We start from the raw sequence: 19894 nt of genomic DNA, 5'->3' as shown, positions 1-19894 counted from the left end.
AGTCATCAGAGGAAACCCGTTACATTTTTCCTAATGCAGCCAGGGATCTTTTATATGCACATTCCCACAGACAGGAAACACATACCACGGCCTTTGTCCAGTTGTAGTGCACTGGTTGGAACGAGAAAAAACAAATCTGCTGAGGTGGTTCGATCCTACGACGCAAGCGAGCACTCAACCGACTGAGCTAAATCTAGTCATACCCCATCCTTATCGCAGTTTGTGATTTCTATATTTCCATCGGTGGGGTCATTGGGCTATATCTTGTTCCAATCAGTGATCCACAACTGGTTTAACAAAGACCGTGGTATGTACTATCCTGTCTGGGATGCTGCATATAAAAGATCCCTTGCTGCTAATCGGAAAGAGTAGCCCGTGGATTGGCATCTGCAGGTTTCATCTCTCATTATCTGTGTGGTCCTTAACTATAGATGTCCGATGCCATATAACCGTAAATAAAATGTGTTGCGTGCGTCATTAAGTAGATCTTTTCTTCTTGTGTTTTTTTTTTCCTAACAGGTGAACAAACGTGCGACCCTGATTTTAACGTATGAAAAAGGTTGTGTCTAACTGACTGATTGGATTTTAACAATTCAGATTGTCATTATTTAAATGTAAAACTCTTACCAAAACACCAGATTGTTCTTCTTTGATGACACAGTGTTAAGAATCTCATTGCTGAATTTAATCTGCCATGGTTAAAACAAAAATAAAAACGTCAATGCCAAACATTTACCTCTAAAACTTGCTTCAGAAAGGTGGGCTTTTGTGTATGGGTTTTGTCTGGGGTTTTTTTTTTTTTTTTTTTTTTTTTTTTTTTGCAGTTTTTTGTTGTTGCAGTTTTTGTTTATTTTTGATTGTTGTTTTTGAGGGGTTTTTTTATTTATGCCTGAAATATGTATGCTAGACCCCTACGGTGGCTGGGAAAGGACATCACATCAAATTATTTTTCTCGATCGATTGACTTGCTATCTCGATCGATTGACTTACTATCTCGATGGATCGACTTACCATCTCGATCGATCGACTTACTATCTCGATCGATCGACTTGCTATCTCGAGGCTAAATCGAGGCTTTCCGTCAAGATAGGCGACTGGGATACCATTATAGGTTATACTATACCAAATAAAATCCCATAGGCATCAACGTTAACGTCTGTGGTTAAAACACTATATGCAATATATCAACAAAACTATAACATTCACCCATCACATAAATACAGGCCACCACATTTTTCTTTTCTCAAATTGGAGAAGAACTAATCCCCATTCCCTTTGCCCTACAAATTGGGTCGGGATGAGGTGAGCAGGTTTGTATACACTGTACTAAAAGCCACCCACTGTTCACATCTCTCAAGTACACCCACTGTTGCAATAGCTAAGGCAACTACGTCTGTATGTTCTGTAGCAGATACCATGATCCATATGTAGCTTTGCTGGTATGTATCGAATAATGGAGGGGCATGTTGAAGCCCAAAATGTCCCAATTGGGACATCTTGGGCAGTGCTCGGCCCAAGATGTCCTTTGGGTCAAGAGACATCATATACTTTGTTAAATGTGCTTAAATCGTTCAAATTGTTTTTTAACGGCACCTCTAGAGCACATTAATGAATTAATAATCGGCTATTGGATGTCAAACAATTGGCCATTCTGACACGTAGTCTTGAGAGGAAACCTGCCACATATTTCCATTAGCAGCAAAGGGTCTTTTATATGCACTTTCCCAAAGAAAGGAGGCACATACAAACTATTTTGATATACCAGTCGTGGGGCTCTGGTTACACCATTTAAAGGCATGTGGACATTTTGAAACTGTGCCTGCCCAAACGAATAAAGGGTCGATCATCTGGGTGAAGCTATTGAGTTTTCTTATTCCAACCAGTGATTCATGAATGGCATATCATAGGAAATGGTATACAATATGCTGTGTAAATATGTATATACTTTGTATGTACATGTGTGTGTGTGTGTGTGTGTGTGTGTGTGTGTGTCTACTATCTATGTATATATGTATGTATGTATGCATGTATGTATGGATGAATGGATGTGGGTGGGTTGTTACATAGTTACGTACGTATGAATGGATCGATTGAAGGTTTAAAGTTTGTTTTGTTTAACGACACCACAGTAACACATTGATTGATTTATTAATCACCGGCTAGAGTTTTACAGACGAAACCCGCTACATCCCCCCCCCCCTCCCCCATTAGTAGCAAGGGAATGTCTTGTATGCACTATCCCATAGACTGGATAGCACATACCACGGTCTTCGATATACAATGGGTCCACTGTTTACCACTGGGCTACACCCTGCCTCGGATGGATGGATGCATGCATGTATGTATGTATGTATGTTTGTGTTCATGCGGCATGCATGTATGTATGTTTGTGTTCATGCGGCATGCATGTATGTATGTTTGTGTTCATGCGGCATGCATGTATGTATGTTTGTGTTCATGCGTGCGTATATTTAGCTATGTCTCAGTTATGACGATACATTAATGTGGACTCACTTATATTTATAAATCGTACTTGTCTAACAACCCACATGATGATATCCCGGTTCTTCTTTCACAAACAAATATTTTGATCACTGGTATATTTGTGTAATCTATCCATCTCTCTCTCTCTCTCTCTCTCTCTCTCTCTCTCTCTCTCTCTCTCTCTCTCTCTCTCTCTCTCTCTCTCTCTCTCTCTCTCTCTCTCTCTCTCTCTCTCTCTCTCCATGAAAATGAACTGATTTTCTTGTTTGTGTAAATACAATTTAATAAATTGCAATAAATAGTTTTGCGTTTGTTCTACCATGTAGACCCTTCCCATAATAGGGGCGCTTTACATGTGGCTAGAATTGGAACCACTGATGTTTGACGTCAGTAGGGGTTACATGTGTACAGAAATTAAGTACGATCACAAAGAATGTTTTCCATGCGGAGCACTCACTCAGGTTTTGGAGTCGGTATCTGGATTAAAAATTCCATTCCTCGACTGGGATCCGAACCCAGTACCCACCAGCCTGAAGACCGATGGCTTAAACACTGCGCCACTGAGGCCGGTAGGTAAATTGAAAGTAGCATCATTAAGACATATTCTAGTTCAGTTCAGTTCAACTTTATTTTCGTGCTTATATCCCATTAAAGTTCAACCAAGCTGTCCTGGACACACATCTCAGTGTTCTAGCATTTAAAAGAAACAGCAAAAACACATATGGATGCACAGTTCCTGAACCGAGTCTGAGTTGTTTGTGATAGCATCGTGGGTTAGGTAAGTTCTGTCTTGTATCATTCTCTACCACTTGAATCGTTGGTGAAACAATGTTAAAACGTAATATACAAACATGAAAGTCTAAACATACTAAACGTAAGTTTCGCTTCCTTATTTTATCACCATATCATTTATCAGTGATATTCTACATGAACGCGATGACGTACATGTTTATGTGTGTGCGTGTCACGGTGTATAATATGTATGTAGGCCTGTTGTATGTATGCGCACGTGTGTGTGTGTGTGCGCACGCGCGCGCAATGAATGTTATTCGACAAATTAATGTTAATAAAAGTGTATTTTATTTATATTATTACCGGTGTTACTATACCAATTACAGCATATATCTGTATACACGAACACTAGATCGCCGTATATTGCATTAGGGGCCGAACATGTACTGGGGCCGAAACGTCCTGACACCTATCTAATTCAACTTTCTAACTTATGTTACAGAAATATCTGATGTTGACCGAATGGTTTGGTCAAACTACCCGATGGGTCGAACACTTTCTCGATCACCGACGGGGTTCGAGCCAACGAGATTCAACTGTGTGTATATATATATATATATTATTATTATTATTAATTTTCTTACGGTAATGAATTAGGACACAAAACTGGGACATGGTGCAGCGCCCTTTTATATATTGCTAGCTAGAACTTTGTATTTATTTAAGTGGTTTTATAGTAAACGTAAACACGATAGATACCATTATGTGAATGTGTGTCTTCATCCCCTGGGTAACATTCATTTGATAATCCAGACGTTATGATCCCCTGTTTCTCAAGGCAAATAATAGTTCTACTATGAGAGTAGTAGACAATGGGAGATCAGTTCTACTGACTGACCAGTACTGCTTCTAACTATAGGCACTGTTACTGGAGTTGATGCTAAACACATCTAAGTTTAGTAAATAATTATGAGTAATCATGAAAGTAATCGCTGATTACGATTACATTAGCAATGTAATCGATTACGATTGCGATTACATGACATTCTCAAACAATGTAATCGATTACATGATTTCATGTAATCGCAATCGATTACGATTACTGATTACGATTACCCCATCTCTGATATATATATGTACACACACACACACACACACAGACACACACACACACACACACACACACACACACACACACACACACACACACACACACACTTGCATTTATAAAAACATTATTAAAGACACTTGGTAAGTGATCGACATCAGCAAACGAACACAATCAAACTCCAAACCCTAGTCAAGACTTGGTTTTTCACATTTCTTTCACGAATATAGATTTAAAAGAACCAAGTGACATACCACAAGTATTTTAAAGGGACATTCCTGAGTTTGTGCAATTTTTAAGATGATATCGACTTACAGAGACTTTTTAACGATTGTAATTACATTAGTGGTTGTATATTAAACGTGTTTCTGATCGTTCTAATATTTGGACTAGGTTAAATTTCATTTTATTTCCTAAAATATATTTTTTCGTACGTACGAAATTATTTGAAGACAAAATCCAGGTTGGGCTTCTTACAAATATTAAGACGACCAGAAACACATTGAATATATAGACACTGATATTCTAAACAAGAAAATATATTTAATATGTAAGTTTAATCGTAGAAATATTTTATTAGTCGGAAACATCTTACAATGCAGCAAACTCAGGAATGTCCCTTTAACACAAGATTATATTCAAAACACATCGGCAACATATTTGCAACGTAAACAAACCATTTGTAGGAACTATTAACCTTTGACCGGCTCCGTTTCCAGGGAATTAGGCTAAATCGCAATTACTATCAAAATAGAACCATTTTCGTTGTGTTTTTTGTTTGTTTTTTGTTTGTTGTTGTTGGGTTTTTGTGGCGTTGTTTTTCGCTATAATGGCATTTCAAAGTATCAATTGACGAAAACGGTGTTGGAGTGTTAAAACCTGAACAAATCATAAGCGTACTGGTCCTGGAGTGAACATTAAATTCGGGCAAAATGTATATACAGTCCAACCTGTCTTTGGCGATCACTCACACGACCATTGAAAAATGGCCGTCATTGGCATGTGGCCGTCATATAGAGGTATCATAAGATTTAAATACTACTACATTCAAAACCTTTTACCTTAAGCGTTGCCTGCATCGTATCCCTTTAAAACAAGCCCGTCTCATCCGCATTATCTTTGAAATATAATCCTGACACGTTGCTGGCAATTTGGTTTTCCAATCCTCAACCGCCGTGTCACTTACGTCATCTCTCTCATGTTGTGTCTACGCCTGAATGATTCCAGCCAGCTATTTGACACATTGAATTGGTCTACACCGAAATCCACAGCAAATTCTAATGCTTTCTTCTTGATCAACCTACATACGAGCTGTAGCATCACTGAACCATTACCACGCCAGTATGTTTATATCCTAGTTGCCCGTGACTCTTCTCTGTCTAGCCAGTGCACCACGACTGGTATATCAAATGCCATGGTATGCACTACCCTGTCTATGGGATGGTGCACATAAAAGATCCCTTGCTGCTTAACGAAAAGAGTAGCCCATGAAGTGGCGACAGCGGGTTTCCTCTCTCAATATCTGTGTTGTCCTTTACCATATGTCTGACGCCATATAACCGTAAATACAATGTGTTGAGTGCGTCATTAAATAAAACATTTCTTTCTTTCTTTCTTTCTTCTCTGTCTCTTTTTATCAGATGGCTGATTGGTAGGGTGGCTGGGAAAGGACATCACATCAAATTATTTTTCTCCATCGATCGATTTAATATCCCGATCGATCGACTAACTATCTCGATCGATCAACTTTCGAACTCAAGGCTTTCCGTTAAGATGGGCGACTGGAATACCGTTATAGGTTATACTATGCAATATAAAATCCAATAGGCAACAACGTTAACGTTTGTGGTTAAAAAAACAATATGCAATATATCAACCAAACTATGACATTCATCTAGGTAATCATCAAACACATAAATACAGGCCACAACATGTACAAGTAATTTTTTCTTTTCCCAAATTGGAGAAGAACTAATCCCTATTCCCTTTACCCTACTAATTTGGTCGGGATGAGGTGAGCAGGTATGTATACACTGTACTAAAAGCCACCCACTGTTCACATCTCTCAAGTGCACCCACTGATGCAATAGCTACGGCAACTATGTCTGTATCTGTAGCAGATAGCATGACCCATACGTAGCTTTGCTGATATGTATCGAATATGGAGGGGCACGTTGAAGCCCAAAATGTCCAAATTGGGACATCTTTAGCCGGTGCTCCAAGGCCCTGGAAGGAGGTTTCGCAAACGGGTGGGCTTCGCGGACAGGTTGCCGACGTTCCAATACCAGGAAAGTACCCCAAATTGCTGGGCCGGATTTCCATGGGTAAGGCGCGCCGGGGGTGTGGGCGGGGGAGGCCTCCTACCAGGCAAAACTAACGGTCGAGACCACCTTCGTCCTAACGCATCCTGACACGGCGTCACACACACACCCCATCCTTCCCAGGTTATCCATACTGTGATACAACTGTTGTGGGTACACTATTTATAATGTATATGAAGGAAGGTTCTTGGGATAGGTATGGGAAGGAATGATGGGGTGCGGAAGGAGAGGAATGGTGATGTTTATGAACAGTCCGCCATTCGTCCACCCAAAGGAGCAGGTGGGTGAAACGCATGATGATCTCCAGATGTTGAAGTTGTTATATTGAAGGTGTTGTTGTTGTTGTTGAACTTCCGAGGTGACCCATAAAGTTCCAAGAGCATTCGTGAGCTTATTGTCGTGGATGGGCCACCTATACGGATGACCACTTAAGGTCATTGCTATATAAAAATCCAGCAGTACACGAAGAACCACTATCGTTTGACGCGGTTAAAGTTAAGGACCACACAGATATTGAGATCTAAGAAACCTGCTGTCGCAACTTCATAGGCTATTCTTTTTCGATTAGCAGCAAGGGATTTTTATATGCAACATTCCATAGACAGGATAGCACATACCACGGCCTTTGATGTACCAGTCGTGGTGCACTGGGGTAAGCGAGAAATAATTATGGTTCAAGCACGCTATCCTGGATACACATCTCAGACATCTGGGCTGTCTGTCTAGGACAGTGGGTTAGTTGTTAGTTGGTTTGTTAGTAGTTAGAGACAAGAGGGTGTAGTGGCTTTACACCTACTCATTGAGACCGTAAGAACTACATCTGAGTTGGAACCGGTACCGGGCTGTGAACCCTGTACCTACCAGCATGTAGTCCGATGGCTTAATCACTGCGCCACTGAGGCATCGAATTGGCTAATATCACTTCAAAACGAAACCAATAAAGCCAAATATTATGTTTATTGTAATTGGCATAATATCTTTAAGGGAAGCTATAACTGACATATTATTATTGGTGTATGCCTATTATACACAAACGCACGAGCGCGCGCACACACACACACACACACACACACACACACACACACACACACATTTGACATTAAATTTGGTTTATTATCCAACTAAATATATTTAGTATACATCTCTGGAGTAAAAACAAAAATGTAACTGAATTTGATGATATGAAATGTTTACTGTTTCATTGAATCAAAAATTCTTTTACACTAAATTGCGGTTGTATTGTTTTCTGTTTGTTTTGTTTTATTTTGTGTTTGTTTGTTTCTATTGTGTAGATTCCTATATTTGTGACAAAAAACAAACAAAAACCGCCACAAACATTTAACACAGAGACAAAGACATTGTCTTGTTATAAAAATGCAGGTCTAATTGGTAGTAACATGCGACACTGATTATTTGTACTATTATCTATTCCCACTAAGTTAATATACTTTTATGTAGTATCAGACACGGCGGAGCAGGTGGTAGGGGCTGGGGGTCTACTCAATCACCCCCCCCCCCCCCCTCCCACACACACACACACATGGCTACATTTGATATGCGGTGTACACTTGAGGTTGAAACCGGTACAGGGTAAAATATTTTTTATTAAATGGAATGCGATTTTCAGCTAAAATGATGGTTACTAACAAAAATACTCTTTAAATCATAAATACCATGTGACACTTTATTTTGTTGCAGGTAGATTAAAACTATTATGAGGTGACATACTTTTTATATCGGTGGGCCCATTGGGCTATTTCTTTCGAGCCAGTGCCCCACAACTGGTGTGACAAAGGCTGTGGTATGTACTATCCTATATGTAGGATGTTGTCTGTATGAAAGTCCCTTGCTGCTCATCAAAAAGAATAGCTCATGGCGTGATGGCGGCGAGTTTTCTCTTTCATCATTTGCGAAGCCATATAACCCCCATTAGAATGTGTTGCGTGCGCCTATCGGAGGCCGGATTCGAGATAGGCGTGTTCGAAACCCTAGTGGTATATGGACACGTTAAACAAGTTACTAAGCTAAGCGTGCGTCGTTAAAGAAAACAGTTCTTCTTTCCTTCAGTTAGGTCTCGCTTGGTTTCCTTTGGACAGGAACCGGCCTCGGTGGCATCATGGTTAGGCCATTGGTCTACAGGCTGGTAGGTACTGGGTTCGGATCCCAGTCTAGGCATGGGATTTTTAATCCAGATACTGACTCTAAACCCTGAGTGAGTGCTCCGCAAGGCTCAATGGGTAGGTGTAAACCACTTGCACCGACCAGTGATCCATAACTGGTTCAACAAAGGCCATGGTTTGTGCTATCCTGCCTGTGGGAAGCGCAAATAAAAGATCCCTTGCTGCTAATCGGAAAGAGTAGCCCATGCAGTGGCGACAGCGGGTTTCCTGTCAAAATCTGTATGGTCCTTAACCGTATGTCTGACGCCATATAACCGTAAAATAAAATGTGTTGAGTGCGTCGTTAAATAAAACATTTCTTTCTTTTCCTTTGGACAGTGGGGTCACCAAAAGCCGAACAAATATAAATACGAGTAAATGTAGATGGAAAGTGTGTGCTCACTGTACTCCGTCAGCCGTATCGCTTGTTACAGCTGTCGGGCAACATCCTGGTTTATACAAAGTAGTTATATTAGGTTACCAGCACGCCTGTGACGAAGATAGACAACCCCCCTGTCCCGGAATTGGTCACTCGCGAAGTCAGAGGCTAAGTCCGGGGTGGGCGTGCCTGAACCTCTGTGGATGTGGGCACGTTAATTGAGTTCCCATTCCCAAGACAGACATTTGAAAAGGGGTGTGTGAACGGTAATTGGGATAAGCCTTAAATTTCGACAGTACATGACAAATATACTGATGGAAAGAAATAAGGGAACACATCAAATTGTTGACCAAATTTAATTCACAACTAGCGTAGTAATGTCTGTATTTCATACCAAGTTGTAATGTGGGATTGAATGTCTGTAGTGTTGAATGTGCTGCCTATATGTCAACTTCTGACAATATGAAATGATTTTTAATGTAGTCATTATTTCCTGTTGCTATCTGTGTGATCCTTTATTTCTTTCCGCCAGTATACTATTGGCACATTTTGTATTTTTTTTACATCGTTTTAGATGAAGTGACGGTCTGTTTATCACGACTTATTTAGAACATAACAGAAGTACTGTATAGTATTAGTTATGTCTATTTAGTACCTATAGAAAATGATATAATGGGAATGTATATTGTAATGTTGTTGTGAACCCCCTCAAAAAAAAATGTGGAGAATTTTTATTTATTTATATATATACACATACACATGTCTGGATAGCTCAGAACGCATCGTGGTTAGTCTGCAATTTGCGGGCGATTCGATGCCACAGGTTCGAGTCCCAGCAAAGGCATGGAACAATTTGTGAGGCCAGAAATGATTTAATTACCCCCTGCACCAGTGCGTTAATATCTATGTCTGTAACAGTCATGTGCTATCCACGTGCTATGGTGACACTACAGAATTGACGAATGCATTCATAATCATAAAAAAAAAAAGAAGCTTAATAGAACAACTTTACATTGAAAGCTATCCAGCGTTCTGGAAAAAAAAGTCATGACGGAGAGAGAGAGAGAGAGAGAGAGAGAGAGAGAGAGAGAGAGAGAGAGAGAGAGAGAGAGAGAGAGAGAGAGAGAGAGAGAGAGAGAGACACACACACACACACACACAAACACACACACAGACGAAGAAGGGAGATATCACACACACATATACCAGTAATCAAAACATATTTTGTGTAAGAAGAACCGGGATGTCAACATGTGGGATGCTAGACAAGTACGAATTATAAATATAAGTAAAAGTCAACATTAATGTATCGCCATAACTGGGACATAGCTAAATATTCACACGCAAACACATTTACATAACCAAATACACATACAGGCACGCATGAACACACAAACATACATGCTTGCATTCTTGCATCCATCCATCCGAGACAGGACGTAGCCCAGTGGTAAATAGTTCGCCTGATCGATCCCCGTCGATGGACCCATTGTATATCAAAGACCGTGGTATGTGCTATCCAGTCTATGGGATAGTGCATACAAAAGATCCCTTGCTACTAATGTGCGGAAAATGTAGCGGGTTTCCTCTCTAAAACTCTCTCCGATGATTAATAAATCAATTAATATGTTCTTGTGGTGTCGTTGAACAAAACAAACTTTAAACCATCCATCGATCATCCATACGTATGTACGTAACTACGTACCAACCACACACCTACCTGCCTACATCCATTCATCCATACATACATACATGCATATACATAGATAGTAGATACACGCATACATACACATACATGCACATACAAAGTATATACATATTTACACAGCATATTTCATACTATTTCCTGTGATATGCCATTCATGAATCACTGGTTGGAATAGGAAAACTCAGTAGCTTCACCCAGATAATCGACCCTTCATTGTAGTCCATTTCAAACGAACGGATTGCAACCGAGCGAAAATCCCACTCGTTTGGGCAGGCACAGCTTCAAAATGCCCACATGCCTTTAAATGGTGTAACCAGAGCCCCACGTCTGGTATATCAAAATATTTTGTATGTGCCGTCCTTTCTTTATATAAAAGACCCTTTTCTGCTAATGGCAAAATGTGACAGGTTTCCTCTCAAGACTACATGTAAGAATTGCCAGTTGTTTGATTCCAATAGCCGATTATTAATTCATTAATGTGCTCTAGAGGTGTCGTTAAACAAAAAACAATTTGAACGATTTAAGCAAATGTAACAAAAGTATATGGCATCTCCTGGCCCAAGAAGATGTCCCAAGGACATCTTGGGCTGAGCACTGCCCAAGGTGTCCCATTTGGTACATTTTGGGCTTCAACATGCCCCTCCATATTCGATGCATATCAGGCAAGGTACATATGGATCATGATATCTGCTTCAGATACAGACGTAGTTGCCTTAGCTATTGCAACAGTGGGTGTACTTGAGAGATGTGAACAGTGGGTGGCTTTTAGTACAGTGTATACATACCTGCTCACCTCACCCCGACCAAATTGGTAGGGCAAAGGGAATGGGGATTAGTTCTTCTCCAATTTGAGAAAGGAAAAATGTGGTGGCCTGTATTTATGTGATGGATGAATGTTATAGTTTTGTTGATATATTGCATATTATATGGTGTTTTAACCACAGACGTTAATGTTGTTGCTTTTGGGATTGTATATGGTATAGTATAACCTATAACGGAATCCCAGTCGCCTATCTTGACGGAAAGCCTCGAGTTCGAAAGTCGATCGATCGAGATAGTAAGTCGATCGATCGAGATATTAAATCGATCGATCGAGAAAAATAATATGATGTCCTTTCCCAATCACCGTAGGTTTCATAATATGCCAACACCTCTGCGTTTCTCTTCAGAATTCCATCAATTTAAGTTCTACCCACTCCAAATTGTTCTGCAGTATTTCTAGCACTGAATTTATCTTTCTCCGATTTTTTAAAATAACATCTATCCTCTGTTCCAACGTTAAGGCGACCGGCTTACGAACTTTAGGAGGCATTTTGGAAACTAACGTCGAAAAACACATAATATGTAGCTATATTTAACGTTACATTCTCTGGTTACCATATTATAACATCATGTACAAATGTAAAATACAAGCTCAAATGCACTTTTAAAAAAGTCGTGTGTGTTCGCTATGAACGGATATCGTCAAACGTATACGCTTGATTTGTCGCCTGTGCCGCCATAGCTCGGCAAAGCACAAGCGACAGCCTGTTGTCAGTTCCAGTTAACACGTGCGTTTGCCGATTTCAAATTGTAGGGTTCGTCTCAAAAAATTAAAAGAGAAATCTTGCGCTGTACTAAGAAAGTTCGGTTGAGGATACGGTACTAGAATTTTTAGTTAAAACCGGTTTTATCTTGACAACGTATTATCGACAGTCGTACCTTCCTGTTTCAGAATTGATATTTTATAAAGTGCTAGTAGAACTTTCAAAGTTTAGTTTGTATACTAGTAACACATTAATCATGTATATATTTTTAAAATAAAATATATTAAAGTAGACAATGAACGTTTTCACTTCTTAATTTTACGTGTTAAAAAAATTCAAATAAATATTATTTCGTTTGGAAAGGGTAAAGTTCGGGGGATGGGGTTGTTTAACGACATCAAAGATAAAGCATATTGATTTAATAATCATCCGACCCCATACAACCGTAAATAAAATGTGTTGAGTGCGTCGTTAAATAAAACATATCCTATCCTTCCTTCCATATGCTGTTGGATGTCTAACATTTGGTAATTTTGAGAGAGAGGAATCGGGTGCATGTGCAGGAGGAGGGTATTGGAGGTCGAAACCCTTACTTGCCCAAGCTTAAAAAAAATTGAAATGTATTTTTTTTTTTGGGGGGGGGGGGGGGGGGGAGCATGGCCCCATATAAACTTCGCTTAACACAGTCTATAACCCCAACCCCGCTGAAATCCCTGCACACGCGTCTTGGAAACCCGCTACATTTTTTTTTAGCAAGGGATTGTTTATATGTACCATCCCACAGACAGGATACCATGGTCTTTTTGTATACCCGCCGATGCGGATCGATCCTAGACTGACCGCGCATTTCCAAAAAACACCTTTTTAGGTCTAAGTAATGAATAAAAATAACATATAGTCTTGAAAAATGTTACGTAAATCGAACACAGTACCCTCTTCCTCTACCCCTAGAGCGTTACGTAATTAGTAACACCCCCTTACATGTAACGCGTATACCAACAGCTGGCCACTGTCAAAATTTCAAGGCAAATCCCCCACTCACCGACCCTTGGAAAGGCGTTGTACCATACCTCTATGGATATAAATATGTTTTGGAGATATGAGACGACCCCTCAATCAAGACAGTTAAATTTGTTCAAAAACTGCGAAATCTCACGTGATCTCTTGTTGGGGAATTCTATACTTGTGATAAGCCAATGAAAACCGAGATCGGTACGAGCCCGTCAAAAGTGTTCCACTTTCAAAATCATGGCTTTGTTTTTGACCTGGATACGTCAGCGTAGTGAAACCAATGCGGAGTGCGGCGTCATATATGCGCCAAACGTAATTGGATTTTCTGTTCTATATGCTTAAATAATAAAAATATTCCAGGGAATGTAGTTTTAACTTCAGTATTCCCGAAGATTAAGATATTGCTCACATATCAAAACTAACAAAGATTAATTCACTAAACATCTAACCATCAAACGTACGTGTTTATGCACGCCTGTGATAATAAACATGAAGAAACGGAATTACCTTGATATCTTAGACATTAATCTATTACTATCCGGGTCAATAAACCTACCAACTGAAGAAAACAATTTGATTTTTAACGCAGTACATAAATATATAGCTGAAAGTAAGAGATTCGAGTTGAACTAACTTATTATTCTGATCTTACTGCCCAATATAAGGTTAGCTCCAACAATCTACTATCATATTTTTTCTCGACTATCCCATTTCTATTCTATCTACTCTCTACCTTTTATTACTATATATTAAAAAATATTAATTATGTTAAATATTTTATGCCATTGGACATTGTTATTATGCATTAGATATGTATGATTATGAATATTGTCTGATGTCCATCTTGTTCAGGAGAGCATTTATATAGGCTCTGCCTGTTGTGCAATCCTTTTGATTCTTGTTTGATCAATAAAATATCTCAAAACAAAACAATGAAGAAACAAAGTGACCGAAAGAACAAAGAAATCTGTCACTACATTTTGCGGCCAGGTTTCCAATTGAATTGTTTGGCCGCCATAGACAGGTCCATTTACCCTTTTTGGTTAAACAAAAGTGGCCGCTGGCCGCCTTGAGCAGGTGGTTGTCATATAGAGGTAAAATATACTGTAAATTGGGTTGGGGGACCTAGAGGTGGCCGTCATAGACAGGTGGCCGTCTTATAGAGGTGGCCGCCAAAGCAGGTTTGACTAGATATTCGGGGAAAATGTTCTAACCTGACACATTTTTACCATGTATTTCCATCATTCTGCTCTCAAAATTAGTTGTAATCCATGTAAACATGTGTAGTGATTAGCCTGCAACCCTATAAGCTGTTTGGTATAAGCCTGCCCTCCCCCCCCCCCCCCCCCCTTAAAAATGGGAGCTCTTACGCCTATGCTGAAAATATTTGGTCCAAACATCCATTATTAAATGTTGAATAATGTAAACAACGCATGTTTGTAACGCCATTTTAGACCAATCTGATTAAAATTAGCTCTACTGGATCTAGCCAGTAGATCTAACAGCATTGCGTGGACTCCCATGTCCAGGTGACAGCTGCTGTTAGATCCACATGTAATAGTGGAGCTAATTTTAATTAGATTGATTTTAGACATACATTTAAGTTATGTTTCCGTTTTGTCCAATTTGGTTTCATTTTCCTTTGGGACCGTTTTAACACGGTTGCGTTTTCACTATAACCTGTCTCTGGAATATCGCGCCTGCGCAGTTCGGAACTCCATAGTAGTCTATTGGCAATATGGTACATGTATCATTGGGTATTTCGTCATCATTCTGAACAGTGTGTTTGAATGGTTTGGAATTCTGATATGGCTGACGTGGATGCGTGGACTCGTGGACTCAATGCAAAGATAAAATAAATAAAATAAATACATAAAATTACAGTCAGTCAGAAAAACCCCCCAAACAAAAACAGATCGCCCGTCAGACTAGTAATTGCATTTTTTAACTCGTCCGTCCGAACTTTTACTCGCTTTGGCGAGCGGGCATAGTCCCGTATACAATTTTGAAAAACAGATGAATGAAATACAATTTTCTACATTCTACAAGTAAAATTCATCATGATAATAATACGTTTTTAATTCAGAATAATTGGGGATGGGATTGTGTGGGGGTGGGGTGGCTAAAGCCCTCCAGGTCCCCTATCCTACTGTCAATTTCTTCATGGAAATCGTACCCCCGATTCTCTCATGTATGTCGGTGCTCGCAGTGACGAGGAGCATGCACATATACTGACGGAAATAAATAAAGGAACACGCGAGTAGTAACATCAAATGTTGGCTACAACCAAAATCCTCGTCCACAAGTATGAGGAAATTAACCGTGTTACTGGACGTCAAGACCACAGTACTGACATAAGTAGTATATTTTATACGTGGCGGGGACAACAATGGAATACAATGGAAAACGCCACCGTGCACCGCCGGAACAATGGCCGACGCCACCAGTACAATGGGTGCATACCTGTTATCTTTCAAGGTCATGCATGTCATACCTGTTATCTTTCAAGGTCATGCGTGTCATACTTTTATCTTTGAAGGACATACCAGTTCAAATCGGTGCGTATCTGTTATCTTTCAAGTGTGTTGTAACGAGTGCGATTGGCTTACTTGAAAAGTACATTTGAAAATGACGTTATTGAAAGTGTTTATTTATATACATGTACGTGTTATGCATAATAATGAAAGTGTTTGAGATATGTATACTGTAATGTATTTGTGTGTAGCATATAAATTAACGAACACAAAAAATACTTTTAGTTGTCGTTAGTGCTTTGTAGATTACATTTGATTGTTAACCATGACTGAAAACGAATGTTTGATAAAAATAACGACTCCTACAACCATTACAATTGTAGGTGGAAGTGGAAGTGGGAAAACGTTTTTTACAAAGCGTGTTTTGGAGAATGCAAACGTTGTGTTTGACGTAGCACCTAAACTCATTGTTTATTGTTACGTTGTGTGGCAGGACGTGTACACAGACATTCAACACTCCATTCCTAATATATTGTTTTACGAGGGACTACCGACACAGGAAGAGCTGTACACGTGGGCAGACGAGGCACAGAAACATATTGTGTTGGTCTTGGACGATCTGATGATGGAAGTGTGTAATAGTGAGCTCATGTTGAAAGTTTATTCTACTCTGTCGCATCATTTGGGTATTACATGCATTAGTTTACAACAAAGTCTTTACCCACCATGAGTTTAAATACCCATCTGTTTGTGTTAATGGCTAATGCTCGATTAGCGCATGAATATAAGATTTTTGCTTCACAGATATTTCCCGGACAGTCGAAGTACTTTGCTGAGTCATATCAAGATGTTGTGCAATCAAGAACATTTGGATATCTGTTAGTAGATGTGGCACCATACACTGATATCGAATATGGACGACTACGTACGGGTATATTACCTGGAGAACTCTGTACTGTATATCTCCCTAAAGACTAATATAAACATTTGATGTGTACGAGAAATGCTCATTTGTGTAATTGTATTCGACATGAGCAAACAGTACTCTTGGATCATTGTGGCGTACCCACGTGCTAAACCAGAGAGAGTATTATCGGAGGGCACACAGTGGTATAAAAGCAAGTCTGAAGCTATTGACTCACTCAAACGTGTTATCGCACATGGTGTTGACATTCCAGATTGTTGGGGAGGGCCTGACTACGTTATTGTCAGGAGATCAACTTACGTTGTAAATTATGACAGACTTAATTAACGAGCATTTAATCTATCTGACACTTCTCAGGGATGCATGTATCAAACCGAGACGGGCTCTGTTGATTCAAGCATCACTCGCACAATCCAAGGCGTTGATGGAAGTGGATTAAATATATTCAGGCTTCAGTTGAACAAAATCCATCATGGGATCAACATCATGCCCTGAGTGTGGGAACAGTTTTTCCAGACATGATAATATGCAAAGGCACCGAAGACAGATGCACCGGCCAGACACCCCTCCTCCACCTCCTCCTCAATTACTCCCATATACTCCTCCTCCACCTCCTCCTCAATTACTCCCATATACTCCTCCTCCTCCTCCTCCTCTTCCTCCTCAAAGGTCTTTGTCAGCGACACAGTTAGCAACTTCAGGATTTCCAGCTGAACAATATGGAGAGCCTTTCAAATTTACTATCCCGTCTAATGCTGTTTTTGTGGGCCCAAGTGGATGTGGGAAAACTATGTTTATGTATCAAATACTCCAAAAAGGACTCATCAAGCCGACACCTAACAACATCATATGGTGTTACACAGAGTGGCAGCCGCTTTACAACACTATTCGTGAAAGAATGCCCCAAGTGCAGTTTGAGAAAGGTATCCCCTACAACTTACAGGACGACAATTTCTTTAATGCACGCAACAACAATGTTTTAATTCTGGATGATCATATGACGGAGGCCAAGGATGACAAACGCATCTCTCAGTTATTTACAAGAACTTCACATCACAAGAATGTAACTAATTTTCTTCTGTTACAAAACTTGTTTCCAAGAGGCAAGGAGTCACGTGATATTGCTCTTAACTCCAACTACGTGACTTTGTTCAATTCACCCATTGACAGACAGCAAGTGAACTTGTTTGCGAGAAGAATTTACTCCAGTAATAGTGATCGTTTTATGTCAGTTTATGAGACTGCTGTTCAGAAACCTTACGGCAATCTCACGATCGATTTGCGACCATCAACTCACGAGAATAACAGACTTAAACCCAATATTTTAGACATTCCAGCACGGATCCAACAACTGCGGTCCACCCAACCCACAGACCACGGAATTAAGCATTACAGTAATACTTTAAAAGACGTTTCTTCGCCGCCCGACAGTCAGATTCCTTCAGATACCCGAGCCGTAGACACTGTTAAATCATTTTCTGAAACCGGTAGCAATTTGGGACAAGAGGAATATACTGACGAAGACTTGGGCGAATCCAGTGACGAGACAGGTTCATTTATTATGGCTACTGCTTGTACCGATCGTGGCGTTTTGTTTGGTAATATGACTGACTTACAACGCCATATTAAAACGTGGTGTCCTGAGAACGAATTGGTACAACCCCGAAAACGCACCAAATACCATGATGAAGACACCAACAGTCATGACATTTTTAACTCGCAGAAAAGAGACGGAAAACACATGTTTGATAAACGAGACCATGATCTGACTATAGAATGGCAGAATGTCGGCTTACAACGTGTGTGGGGTCGTGTTCGTGCAAACCATCTAGAAAACATGAAACTCAGACGTAAGAAATATCAACAGCAAGGAAAGACACAAGAGTGGATAGAGAGAAAACTAGCGCGACTGTGGGAACATGAATTAGTCAAAACACTGATTGTTATCATTGAATTTACAAAGTATTTTTCAAAAGCACCTTTGTTTCGATTTATATTCGATAGTTTAAACAAAACAGATCCTAACACAGATCACACGGTGATAAAGGACAAGATCAAGCTACTGTTGAAACCCATCATGAAAGACATTATACCACATGTAGACCTGACAGAAGAAGAAGAAAGCGAGTCGGAATCTAATCATTCAGATCTTTCTGAAATGAGTGAACCGGAATAGCATACTTAAGTTTATTCTATACATTTGTATGTTCACAGTTACATAGACCATTGGCCAGTCCGGACATTAAAAACAGCATGGTTGTCAATAGGAAGCGACCAAAACTCATTCACATAATCAAATCACATTCAGTCGTGGTAAAGAATGGAAAGAAGAAACCAGTTGTTTTGTTTCTGAAGAGACAGGCAGACCTTGGTCCACCCGGGAAGAAATTCCTTTAAAACATATGACCGAAGTGAACGTTTGTAAATGCACAGGATTAGATGTAACATGTATTTTTCGCTGTTGTTTATTTTACAAATGTAATGAATTGTATTTACTACTAATCCAATAAAGTACATTTGTTCATGATATTGAATGAATTGTTATTTTGTCATTGAATACAGATACTAAGAGTAATGGAAATAAGTACATTTAAAAAGGATAATTGGGAAACAAAGTTGTGGTGGACTTACGATTTTGTGTGTGTGTGTGTGTGTGTGTGTGTGTGTGTGTATATATATATATATATATATATATATATATATATATATATATATATATATATATATATATATATATTCTAACAACACCACTAGAGAACATTAGTTTATTAATTATTAACCATTGTTTCCATTAGCAACACTGGATCTTTTAGATGTAGGTTCTCACAAACAGTAAAGCACGTGTATGTCAAAGCCTTTGATATACCAGTTGCGATTTACTGGTTGGGACGGAGTAACCGCAATCAGCTAAATGGATCCACCGAGCAACGCAAGCACCTCAAGCGAACATACACCCAAATGAGCTATGTATTCATGCTTGTGTATGGCAAACAAATAGAAAGTCCAGCTATAAGAAGTATATTTTCGTAATGAGAATTGCTTGTACGATCACTTGTTGCTATGAAAA

The 19894-nt window shown here is 39.5% G+C and overlaps 1 protein-coding gene across 3 annotated transcripts in view; it reads right to left on the bottom strand.

Annotated features, from left to right (window-relative positions):
* LOC121383128 (galactoside alpha-(1,2)-fucosyltransferase 2-like) overlaps window positions 1–19894 on the bottom strand; it is a 58123-nt gene that overhangs the window by 2948 nt on the left and 35281 nt on the right. The window contains exons 1-2 of one of the 3 annotated variants that reach the window (XM_041512931.1): window positions 5386–5549; window positions 628–689 (exon numbers count right to left, since the gene is read on the bottom strand). In XM_041512931.1, the coding sequence (XP_041368865.1) occupies window positions 628–689; window positions 5386–5438 (115 nt within the window). In that variant the 5' untranslated portion in view covers window positions 5439–5549. Of the gene's footprint in view, window positions 1–627; window positions 690–5385; window positions 5550–19894 lie in introns of those variants that run through there. The other 2 variants (XM_041512932.1, XM_041512933.1) reach the window with 2 other exon arrangements.

The sequence above is a fragment of the Gigantopelta aegis genome, chromosome 10 (assembly GCF_016097555.1).
Source record: "Gigantopelta aegis isolate Gae_Host chromosome 10, Gae_host_genome, whole genome shotgun sequence".
Taxonomy (NCBI): domain Eukaryota; kingdom Metazoa; phylum Mollusca; class Gastropoda; order Neomphalida; family Peltospiridae; genus Gigantopelta; species Gigantopelta aegis.
The sequence above is the reverse complement of the archived record's forward strand: the minus strand, read 5'-3'. Positions and strand labels throughout refer to the sequence as shown.